Source organism: Polyodon spathula, chromosome 7 (assembly GCF_017654505.1).
Source record: "Polyodon spathula isolate WHYD16114869_AA chromosome 7, ASM1765450v1, whole genome shotgun sequence".
Taxonomy (NCBI): Eukaryota; Metazoa; Chordata; class Actinopteri; order Acipenseriformes; family Polyodontidae; genus Polyodon; species Polyodon spathula.
Genome location: NC_054540.1, coordinates 22726869 through 22739947, shown reverse-complemented (window position 1 = coordinate 22739947; position 13079 = coordinate 22726869). Strand labels below are relative to the sequence as shown.

Below are 13079 nucleotides of genomic sequence, written 5' to 3'. Positions count from 1 at the left end.
AAGCAAGAGAGAACAAGTGGGTCTTGAGAGTTGCTTTGAAGTGAGCAACAGTGGAAGCATCACACACCAAAGCTGGGGGAGTGTTCCAGAGAGTAAGAGCCATGAAGCTGAAACAGCGTTCTCCAAGTGGGGTGCACTGTTGCTTGGGGATAACAAGCAGGCCAGAGTCGAGTGACCTCAGTTTGTGGGCAGGGACATAGCGGGTCAGCAGGTTGAAGAGGTACTCAGGACCTGTGTGATGAAAGGCATTGTAGGTGAGGAGAAGAATTTTGAAAGTAATCCTGAACTTTACAGGTAGCCAGTGCAGATGGGGAAGACAGGAGTGATGTGTTCATGTATTTTACATCTGGTAAGGATCCTGGTGGCGATATTCTGAACTAGCTTCAGTCGGTCGATGGCGCGTGCCGGAAGACCACAATAGAGAGAGTTGCAGTAGTTGAGTCGAAAGGAGACAAATGCATAACAGAGTATCTCTGCATCCATGAGAGAAAGGTAGGGTCGGACTTTGGAGATGTTTCGAAGGTGGTAGAAGAAAGATTTGACCACAGAGGGTATCAAAGATTTGACCGTGGCTTCCTACAGTGGGGGAAGGCAGCAGTAGACAGTTTCCAAGATTCGGGACAGCTATATTAAGATTCTTAAGTTTAGTTTTAGATCCTACTAGAAGGAGTTCAGATTTGCTAGTGTTGATCTGAAGGAAATTGGCAGACATCCAGGCCTCAATGTCTTGAACGCATGCCGTGAGCCAGACCATGGCAGAGGGGCTTCCAGGGTCGAGTTTTAAGTAGAGCTGGGTGTCGTCAGCATAGGAGTGAAACATGAGGCTGTGTTGGCGGATGAGGTGACCCAAGTTTTTTAGTTTCTTAATTTTCTCTGAGTTGGCAATAGCCGTCTCTTCCTAACTGCAGGCAATGCAAAATTAATTCGTAACGATTGATAATGTCCGCTGTTATACCTTAACTTGACTGGCTGGTGTGAGTTATTATAGAAACAAGAAAAGGGGTGGCAGATTCTGCCAGTTAAGCAGAAAGCCTTTATTACAGATCCAAAGTTTTGTTGTATATACTGCAATTGCTTAGACACCAATGTGGCGACTTTATGGTCAACTCTACTGGCCATATTAAAATTGAAGGTCATATTTGGCTCCCGGGTGACCTGATTTGAACCACCCAGAGAAAAACAAACAGGTTTTTCCAAATAGAGCTGGCATGATGCTTGATTATGTGGAACTCTACTGCAGAGTAAGTTCTAAAATGCATCTTAATAAGGACATGTGCAAAATAAAAACTGTAGAAAGCAACATGCATACTGGCTATATATAAATCCATATTAAACAAGATTCAGACTAATACAATTCAATATTGATTAAAGAAAATTTTAAAAAAATGACCTAGATATGATTGGGAAAATTTCAGTTACTGTTAATCACTGCCGATCTGATTTAACCAAGAAATAGACAATGAGCTTTTGATGGTGTTTGTTTCACATGACAATTAGGTTCCACGGATTCAACTGTATTCTACAGCAACAAAGGGAGGATTCTTCCATTTCAGCTAAAATGTAATGCCCATACTTCAGATGAATAAGAATGTCTACAAAGCCTACAAGGGAAGCCTAGAAAACTACATTACTGTGATTGATCTGCAATACAGTGTGTCTAAATTTAATAAAATCTACATTTGCTCTTTTCATTAAGAAACAGTGAAGCTAGACGTGCAGCATCTGTTTGACAAGGGCTGTAAATCCACCTAAATGATCTAGCAAGCATACTGTAAGAAATCCAGAAACAACCATTGTAAAATATGGATAACTCCAGACACATTTCTGAATTCACCTTCATTTAAACCATTGAAAATTTAGCAATCAATTTCTTCTAACACTAAGAAAATATGCTTTGTCCTTCCAATTAAAAAAACAAAAACAAGCAATGAGAGATGCATGTCTGTCATACAATCAATCCATGAACCCAGTAAAGATGACATTACTAAATTTAAATCCCTTTAAAGGGAAATAATACTGGCTTCAATGTCAAACTTAATTTAAAAAAAAAAATCTGACCAGAAAAGCAATGACATGCAGCTGCTTGTGTGTAATTACAGAATTAAAGCACACAGTTCTAACCTGGAGTTATTGCTACGCTGTTGCCGTTGACGACTGGTCTCTCTTCCTCTTCCTCCTCTGGGGGCTCAATGCCGGCTTTCTCCATGTTGCTTACAGACTTGTTTCGTTTCCGCTTCCCCTCGACACTTGGTCTGGCGCCCGGCAGGATCTGGTCTGTTACATTTAGCAGCAGTGGAGTTGGTTCAGCAGGTGGTTTGGGAGTACCGTAATAGTTATCTGTGGGAAAAAAAAAAAATTTAAATGTATGTCTACACTCCTACCATTGCAGTTTTACAAACGGCAGTACAATGGGTAGATCAAAATGTATTTCTTACTTGAACTCAAGAATTTCCAAGCCTTGTTTGAGCCATAAATTATATCAATATTAGTAGGAGATTCTCAAAAACTCACCTGTGAGAACAACATATCCAGATTTATTTAAAATTGAAGTACAATCAAGTCTTGCTGTATTAAAAATCTTCTGTCTTGAAAAATCTCTATTATTGTCAAATATTTAATCTACACTTGAAGCCGAGGCAGAATGCAAGGAGCACACATTTCACTGGAAATATTTACAAGGCTACAAAGCACCTTGGAACTGCAAATACATTAATCATGCAGCCACTGCAAACCTAATTAGATTACAGAAAACCTCTAATGGTACTCATGCATATCCAAGAAGCCCATCACTCTAACCAATTTAGATAAATAAGACTATACTTAGGTAATACATTGTTTTAGACTAAAGTAGGAGGCTGATGTTGAATTAGACCACACATATGAGGTGTGTACCTCACTATGTCTTTCATTATTATAGCACATAGAGTACTTCAGTGCAGAGGTCTGCTATATTGCAACTTTTTAAAATCACTCCGAATAGAACAGCACAGTTCTCTTTAAGCGATAGACCCGTCAATGTTGGCTCTACCATGTGGTAGATGACCGCGACTGGAGTTAAAGAACTGAAACAGGGTTGGCAGTTTGACTGGCTGGTTTTGAGGCAGGATGTTGTTTGGATCCAGCTGATGACAGAATTGTTGACCAATTGTGTCTTTCCGGTTGGTTTGCTGTCCAGTAGCTGCGAATTGAGCCTCCATTATGGTGTCCTGTCACAGACATGATTTGCCTTGTCTCTAGACAAATGTCAGAAAGTATCCATGTTTATGTAGCTTTTTATGTTATAAGATTAGTTATAGATTAGATTATTAAGGGAAAAAGCCAATATTTATGTATGGATTGATTTAACATTTAATTCACAGTTAAGCATTTCAACGTTCCAGCGAGCATCTATGCAAAGTAGAAGCCTGCTAGATCTGGAAGCTGATTGGCTGCCCACACTCAATCAATTCCCATTAGTATTTTCTTAGTGACCAAAAAATTATTTTTTGTTATTTTCTCCCAATTTGAAATGCCCAATTAATATTTACGCTCAGCTCACCGCTACCACCCTTGCCCTGACTCGGGAGTGACAAAGACAAACACACGCTGTCCTCCGAAGTGTGTGCCGTCAGCCGACTGCTTCTTTACACACTGCGGATTCACCATGCAGCCACCCAGGAGCTACAGCGTCGGAGGACAAGGCAGCTCCCAGGCAGCTAACAGACAAGCCCGCAGCTGCCCGGCCAGACTACAGGGGACGCAGGTGCGTGATGAGCCGAGGACATCCTGGCCAACTGAAACCCTACACCCCCACCACACCCCCGGCGACGCTCAGGCAATTGAGCGCCGCCTCCTGGGGACTCCCGTCCACGGTCGGCTGTAGAATAGCCCAGACTCGAACTGGCGATGTCCGGGAAAGAACAACTTTTAATATTGTGAGGAGAGCTTGCATGCGTTGCTGTGAAGATAAAAACATTTAACAAGATACATGAATTCACGTGTTGCCGCGCACATTCTGAATTATGCTGCGCATTAGCTACTTGTTTGTCTGGTTACCTTTCCAAAACACACGGCACGCACACACACACAATTATATAAAATATAATTTCTACAAGTTTAACTACTTAGAATTTACATTTGCATGTGTGTGTTTGTGGAACATCTAAAAGTAACATTTCATTAACACTAGAACTGCCTTTTACAATAAATGTTTTTATTTTTAATATAACCTACAATATTATATATATATATATATATATATATATATATATATATATATATATATATATATATATATATATAGTGTAAGGAGGCATGGGGAGGGTTAGATCCCTGCCTAGAATCCATGTGAAAATGCACATTTTGTTCATTTAATTGCTTTTGGTTAATTTAATTGTATTTGTGTTAATTGTTTTATTGTTAATTATACCATGCACTTGGCTAGCATTGTAAATTAGAGCCAGGTGCAGGATATTTAAGGAAAGCAGCCAGTTTGCTCAGGGCTATTGCTGTTGCTACTGTGGAGTAAAGAGCCCGACTGGAAGTCGTAAATGTCCGTGTAAAAAAAAAAAAAGAAAAAAAAAACAACCTACATTTGGTTTTTATAAAATCTGTTAGTGTTTATTATCATGTTATATGTCAAGTAAACAGCTTAGCTGTCCTGTGCGTCAGTCAGGGACCTGCACATGTTTAGTGAGTGCTCTGAGGGAGCTACGTGTTTATTTGATTTATATTGTGAATAAAAGTGCGCGTAAGCGCTTTAAAAATCAAAGTTTTATCTCTGGGTCACGTTCTTAAAGGGGCACGAACCCTATGTGTGTGTGTGTGTGTGTGTATATATATATATATATATATATATACACACACATACACACACACACACACACACACACAAGCCTGTTATCTCTAATGGACCTGGTAGCCATCAATTCCTTTGTTTTGTACAAGGTGGGAGAGATTTCATCTTGAAGCTATCCACAGCGCTTCAACAGAAACATTTCGATCGCAAAACTGCAAAGCTGCAGGCTGCAGCAGCTCAACCTGGATTCTGTGCTGCGAGTGACACACGTGCAAGTTAAATCATATGTAACTTTCGTTTTAGATTAAAAACTACTTTTGTTTTTACAGTTTTGTATGTGCATATACCTATTTACACATTAGCTTCTTTTGAAATGTTTATTTTGTTATAGTTTTTCATTTTTTTTAAGTAGTGCTTTATATATGGCAAGTTAGAAAAAAAAACTTTATGTTTAATTGTTCATTTAAATACGACATTTCAGCTGTGCAGATGTTTGATATGATGTGCTTGAATAAAACTTTTGAGTTGTATCTGATAGTTTGTCTTTCATTTTAATGTTGATGGTGTTTACAATGTACCAGCGGTTGTAGGTATGAGTATAACCGCGCCAGTTCTAGTATTGAAGTAGTCCATAAATGTACAGTGTGTGTGTTGGGGGGGGTGAGGTCTATGTTTTGTACGGCCATTCTGCTGGAGATTACATGATATTAAAGTCAGAAAAACAGGACCTTGGCTTCTGAAACCTCGTCAGCCACAAGCACGATTCCTGCTCCGGTTTACATGGGTTTTTATAGCTATTTTTATCGTGAGAAAGCAATTGACCCTGCCCTTAAAATCACGTTGACCAAAGGACTTTCTTTTGCTGTTTTGCCTGCCAATGTCACAGAGTCAAGAGTGTAGAGTCGATTTTCATGTGCATGTAAACCCAGCCATTGTGTATCTTTGTGCTCCTCATCACAACCAATGTCTGGGGACACAGAACATGTATGTTTACCAATCAAGAAGGGGTGGAGCCAGAAAACCCATCACTGTCATGCTGACTTCCTGCTTGTATCTTTACCCTTGGCTTTTAGGTGAAGGAAGGTTCATCTCTATCAAAAAACAGACAGCAGCTGCCAAAACATACATCACTAATGAGCACCTTCTCTCAGCCATGACATTGAACACTTGGATTAATAAGGTCCAAGCCTTCTCTTTGCATGTAAAAAAGGTATAACAAGGCTTTCACAATGGTAGCTTGCCATTCATGACTCTTTCCACTGTATGTTATGGGTTACGCCTCCCTGATAGCGATAAATAACAAACCATAGTATATACTCAATATTTATCTATACAAATTTGCATTTCATATGAAGTTCATTAATGGAATGAAACACACTGGGTTTATAAGTCAGTCATGTTTCACCTAAGGCAAACGTAGAAGAGATTTATAGAACTGCTATATGAAAGGAAGGGTGGATGAATTTTAGTGCATGATTCAGACCCATTAAAGTTCCAGCAGTCATTATCTAGGTTAGCTAAAGAAAGCTGCTCCCCACCAATCACCTCAAATCTCATCTGACATGCATATCATGGTCAAGCCCATGTACATGCAGGAAAAAGCATGTATTTTACTTCACAATTTGAGTATGATGATAATAACAGTGCATGTACACGAGATTCTTCAATTTTTAAATTAATAGATGGGGAGACAAAAATTAAATCCATACTGTTAGATGTATACACATCTACCACTGTGTTACTTTTTATATTTGATTAAAAAGAATAATCTGACAGGACTTATTTCAGAAGGAAAATGTCCCCATTCCATTGCCCACGGTCATGTTTTTTGATTACCTCTCCTTGTTAAGGTTGTTTCTCAGCATGCTCATGTTAATGGATTTACTTCTCTGCTTTGGAAAGTATATGAGAAATACAAATGAAAAGAATGATAATCATTGGGAATGGGGGATATTCAAATCTAGCTTTTTATAAACAAGTCACAAGCTTTCTGTGGGCTGATGTTCCTGTATCTGCTTTAGGTCCAAGAGGTGTAAGAGACTATGATGAGTTGGTCAGTTTCAAGTCTGCCATGTGGGGATCTTTGGTTGACCTGTGACCCGATTAAATATATCAGCAATTTGCATTTTTTTGGTGGAATAAATACATAAACCCGTTTTTTTTTGTGAACACACTAGCCATACATTTACAACTTCAGAAGTGTACAACATGTCCTTACTCTATTATCCTAAAAGCCTGCCAGAAAACCATGGGGGATGAAAAAAAAAAAAAAAATGATGAACCCATTAACCAGCCAGACAGATAACTCTAGTTATCACTCTATCTTGGTATTTTCACAGCACGCAGTCATAATCTTTGGCACCAGAATAATTTGTTATTCACGTTTCCTAAAATTTTTAAACTACACCATTGGAGGGTTGCAAATTATAACTGAATTACTTCTCATAAAACTGTAGATAACAAAGTAATAATCCTCAAGAAATCAATCCATTCCTGGTTATTCATGACTGCTTTGTCAGTTTATTTTATTTTGCTGTTGCCGTGGAAGAAATTAATCCTTAAATTTGTTTTACAGTAACAATGCTCTATTTTATTTTGCTGTTGCTGTGGAAGAAATTAATCCTTAAATTTGTTTTACAGTAACAATGCCCTAATTTTTAAATCAATCATCATGCATTTATATATACAGTAGTGACCTTTATTATGTAAAAAAACAGAATACTATTTTAACTTAATCTAGCTCCTAGTTCTCAGAGGACGTATATTGCAGTGAGCGAATATTACAGTCAGACAGACTTTTTGTTACTCAAACGGAATATAAACCAGAAACGTCAATCTATCTTTTAATATGAGGCAATCGCATTACGCTAATGTACTAAACATATGTTTGGTTTCACACAGGACTTTTAACTGTAATTCAGTGCTTGGTTCCTGGCAGTTAATGACCTGTGTTGCACTGCCAGCTGAGTTTGTTTACAGGGAATTACAGCCAAGGAGTGGATGGCTGTGGTTCCTTGACAGACACACCTCAGTGCTGCTAATGTGCCAAAGACCAGTACCATCCATGCTACCCGGATAACAAACCTGTCACCAAACAAAAGATCCAAACCCTCTGACCACCCTGTGTGAAATGGGGATCATGGTTTTATCTGTCACTCGGGGTAGGGATTAGTTTAGGGCACCGATATCATTGCTGGTACAGCCCCATAGTCATTGTATTGTAAATAAATCCTGAGTGCCTGTGTGGTGTCTTCAACGTCAGTTATAGTGTCTCTCCCTGTCTGTCAGTAGATTACCCACAACCCCCTATCAATAAATAATTCATCTGTTTATTTGCTTCCTGGCAACCATATTAGCTACTGACTTCAAACAGTTATAATTTTATTCTTCTCTGTAAAAATAAAATAAAATAAAATGAAATGCTGAAAAACAAATGATCTGATGATAGGCATTTCTGGTGTGTCCTTTCTGATTCTGTCTTTTAAATGGTGAATATAAATCCAGGGGCCTGCAGTCTTTTTATGTTTCCTTTTTCCTCTTATTTGTCATTAGACAATGAAGCTTGCTAAATTGCCCAGGGAGCAAGCAAGTTTTCTTTTTATTTCATACTGTTGATTTACTCTTTGAGGAACCAGAGTAACTGTAAAGAGCTTAAATATAAATGCTGGCTAAAACCGTGCAGAGATTCCCAAAGCAATTTTAATACAGGCATGGGTGAATGAGTACCTTCCTCAAAGAGAACCTGCGTGCAAGAGAATACAGTGCTGAGCATTTTACAATACCATGAATAAACAATCCCAATAGACTTTGCTATCTGGCACAGGTATGTGTTAATCATTTGTGCACATTATTATACAGGCAGTTCACCCATGGGGATTCAATGTAGTCAATTATCTTTAAAACAATTCAGTGAACTCCATTCTTCAACCAACACAATATAAGCTTCCTCTAACTTTATCTATAAACTATAAATCTGTGCTTTTAGTCATTGCACCTATGTATGGTTTGATTAGAACATTACAACAAAACTTACTGCTTGCTGAAAAATAAATAAATAGGGAAAACATCAGTTTCAGGCTTACTTTAGACAGGATTACCTCAAAGTGATCTAGCTGTTCCGTGACACTAAAGGTTTCAGATCGCTACTGTTAACAGTATTCACACGTCACAATTCATACTTTTTAATGTATGTTCATTAAAATAAAGAAGAAAAGTAAAGACTGACAGCATGACATATGCAGACCATTATATAGCATTATACAAGCTTTGCCAAAACCTTTGACAAATACCAATGAAAGCTGTTATTGCCTAAGACCAAATTAGTCCACAAATTTCATCTGGATAAGGGTGACTATCAGTCAGTTGTTGAAAATTAAGATACAGAATCCAAATGTTATCTCAGCTACCCTCGATGTTGTTAGTTCATATGTATACCAACATTCCACACACCAATGGTTTAAATGCTTTAAGACATTATTTGGACAGTAGAACTGACATACCGACACCAAGCTGCCTTTTAACTTGATATTGCACACATGGGTCTTAAGAAAAACTGAGAATGAGTTTTTTCTGCAAATACAGGGTTTAGCTATGGGTGCTTCACTTGCCCCCGACTATGCTCATCTTTTTATGGGATTTCTAGAATATAACAACATATATAGACAGAATCGTTTTTCTAACCATATCATAATGTGGAAACGATACATTGACGACATCTTTTTAATCTGGTCTGGAACCCACATAGAATTTGTGGATTATCTGAATGATTTGATTTCCTCTATTACATTGAATTTGAAGTTAACTTCCTTGATACTTATGTATGTCTTGATGAAGGATCTTTGTATACCACTTTAGATACAAAACCGACTGATACAAACAGCATCTTACAACAGTAAAACCTGAAGGAATTAACAAAGAATTTGGATTATCATGTTTTCTATAAAATTTAATTATATATATATTATATATATATATATATATATATATATATATATATAATATATATATATATACACACACACACACACACACACACACACACACACACAGTGCCTTACAAAAGTATTCAGACCCCTGACCAATTCTCTCATATTACTGAATTACAAATGGTACATTGAAATTTCGTTCTGTTCGATATTTTTTTTTTAAACACTGAAATTCAGAATCAACTATTGTAAGGTGACATTGGTTTTATGTTGGGAAATATTTTTAAGAAAAATAAAAAACTGAAATATCTTGCTTGCATAAGTATTCAACCCCTGTGCTGTGGAAGCTCCCAGTTTAAATGTAAACCTTAAATAAACATGTGTTCTTGACTTGGTAGCACGGAGGATGGCTACAATTTGATCGAAACGTTTGCACGCAGCACTTTATTATTTTGTTTTGCAATGTTTGTTTTTTTGCTTATGCTTCCTCTAATAAAGACATTGATTTTATTGGCATGAATTTTGCATTGTAGCGATTCCTGTTGCCACTTCATGGTTTTCAGTGTGCGGATTCTTTCATACATCAACTATATGCGAATATTGAAGTTCAACGCACCTGTTTATACTATCTGTTGGACTTTGCTTTTGAAGGCACAGTAAGTTTGTATTCTAATTGCTGTACATGTAAAATGTGCTTTTGATTTTTGTTAAAAATATTTAAAATTTAAACCCCCAAATTACTGAAACTGTTGTGACAGTTTAGGGCGGTGGCTTAAGGTGGCTGGTGGACTAAGGAAGAGTTTGGAATCTCTCAACATTTTGTGTCAACTTAATAATAAAAGCAAGAATAGAATGCCCCCCAAAAAAAACTTTGAAAGAGAAAGAGAGACATCTGGAGATTACCGATACTGTGAATTATTGACAAACTGTGACTTATCTGAAAGCTAAATGAATGCAGTGTATATTGCAGAATGCATCCCAGGCCATTCTACATATCTAACTACTGTAAAAATAATACATTGTTATTGTGATTAAGACCCAAAATAAAACATTCTGAATTAATGATATGGAATTCTCAAAACTTACAATATAGTACTTCATTTTCTGACGTATATGTGGTTTCTACTTGTATACCTGTGATATAATGCGTTATACAGCTTACCTCCAGCTATGGTGAGAGTGGAGGTGTGTGTATGTACTATATGTCACACTTTAGACTCTTTGCATACATCTAGAGAAATGCTTATCCAATTGTAATTAAGACATTATTTAGCACAAGTTATTCATCCGCTACAAGACCTGTGTCTGTTATTACAACCTGTATGGAGTACATACTGTATATCACACTTTCTTTCTGAAATGTCTAGAGAACAGTTTAACTAGCTGTGATAAAATTACTATACATTACTGAGAATCAGAATCCGTCTCTGTCACACTTATATATTTTTTAATATTTTGAGCATACTGTGCTATTAAGCCCATTGATAGGAAGTCTGTAGATGTGCAGTTGTATTGTTAATACTAGTGAAGCAGTGGGCTCAAGCTCTCTTTTTTTGTCTCTCGGACTTTAGACAATACCCTAGCAGTGACCAAGTCAAGCTTTTACTTTTACTACAAGAGTTATACATTGTACTGTGCATATTTAAATAACAAAGCAGGTATGAAACTGGGATTTACTTGCCTCACCTAAACAAAATAAGAACAGTGGACCTAGTATTAGGGATTTAAACAGATGTGGACCAACTGTAACTACTTCCACCATGTACATAATTAAAACAACCCTCCCTAGAGTTTTAAGTACTTCTATAGACAAAAATACACAAGAGACTTTCATGAATTGGATTTCAAACCTTGACACACAAAGGACCCTTAATATTAAAATATGTTTAATTTTACATTCAAATCATGCAAGTTGCTCAGAGGGAGTACATCCTTAAACTGTTGTGTTTAAAATCCTGTGACCTGTGCTTCAGAGGCAATTGTGCCAATTATTGAGTCAAACAACAAGATCATGCATGTAAAAGCTATGCTTCACAACTGCACTAACAAAGGAATATATAATGCCCAATATGCTGTTTAAACAACCCAGGGTGTTTTGTGGCACCAGTACTTGCTGTTTTTACAGTACATTTTCACAGTTTTAATAGCCTGTTTGTTTCTTTATGTCTCACAATAACACACTGACTGCTTATTTTGAGCAACATAAAAACATTAACCAGTAAATAGTTTTTTGTAAACGGATCTTCATATTATGGTTGTAATATCATGGTACCTAGTTTCTATGTTATAATGTATTAAGAAGCATTTATATTATGTTCCCTGCACAGTGAGCTTTTGGACTGGCTGACAAGATGATCTGCAACACTTTGATTGCTGTTTTTTGGCAGTCAACTTTGCCATGTTCACAGTCTTTGCAATGTATTTATGCCAAATGTAACTATGTAATTGCCCACCTTTGCCCTTTTACCACTTTTTATTTCTCCACTCTATGATTTTCAGTGCTGCTGATTCATGCATGCATGATCTGTTTTTCTTGTTGAAGGCAGCTTTCATGCCACTTATAATTAGTTTCAAGTATGGATGTTGCCAGCAGAATTCCATTAATAAGCCATTTGCACATTTGTATTTCAAAAAGGTTAATATATGAATTAAATGTCTTCCAGAAAGTAAACCAACTTAGCTTATTTAAACATTTGGGTTTTGGCCTCATTAAAGTTTGATGAACCAACCTGGTATTATATCCCTTTGGATTTATATATATTGATAAAACATGAAACCTAGTCTGTATTAACAGGTGATTACACACGTCTCTCCACCTTGCCGTGATATGTTATAACATTGTCTTCATTTAAAACAGACCAACTTCAAAATGTGAAGTTCAACACATTTGTCTTTGATCAATAGAATTCCGCCTGAAGAGATATTATAGCATCACTGCCGGCAAAAAACAAAACAAAAAAGAAAATACCCATGAAGTGGTGAACTGACTTGCCATAAAATGACATGCTACAGAGTCGTGTTGAACAAAAGTGTTTGTGATGTGGGCCACCATACCCATATGCTGCTTTTCAGAATACACTGAACTGTGGATTTCTCATTAAATCATCACTCAGTTGTGATCAGAGCTGTTCTTTCCAGTGGTAGTTTTTTTTTTTTTTTTTTTTCCCAGGAACACCAGGCAGGATATCTTGGTGGATGTGGTGGTCAATGTAGCCACTGCATTCAAGGACAAATTGGTTTCAAAGCTAACCCTTTGTCACACATATCCCTCTGTTCCATTTTTGTTGCTGAATAGTTGTACACAACTATCACACATACTAAATGTGGTACATTTTCAGTTTTAGTATGTATTACTACCTGTGCTCATTTTGAAGAAA

The 13079-nt window shown here is 37.1% G+C and overlaps 1 protein-coding gene across 1 annotated transcript in view; it reads right to left on the bottom strand.

Moving 5' to 3' along the window:
• The window catches only part of LOC121318358 (membrane-associated guanylate kinase, WW and PDZ domain-containing protein 2-like), a 208162-nt gene that overhangs the window by 105598 nt on the left and 89485 nt on the right, over nucleotides 1-13079 (bottom strand). The window contains exon 3 of the mRNA XM_041254921.1: nucleotides 2122-2337. Within this exon, the coding sequence (XP_041110855.1) occupies nucleotides 2122-2337 (216 nt within the window). The remainder of the gene's footprint in view (nucleotides 1-2121; nucleotides 2338-13079) is intronic.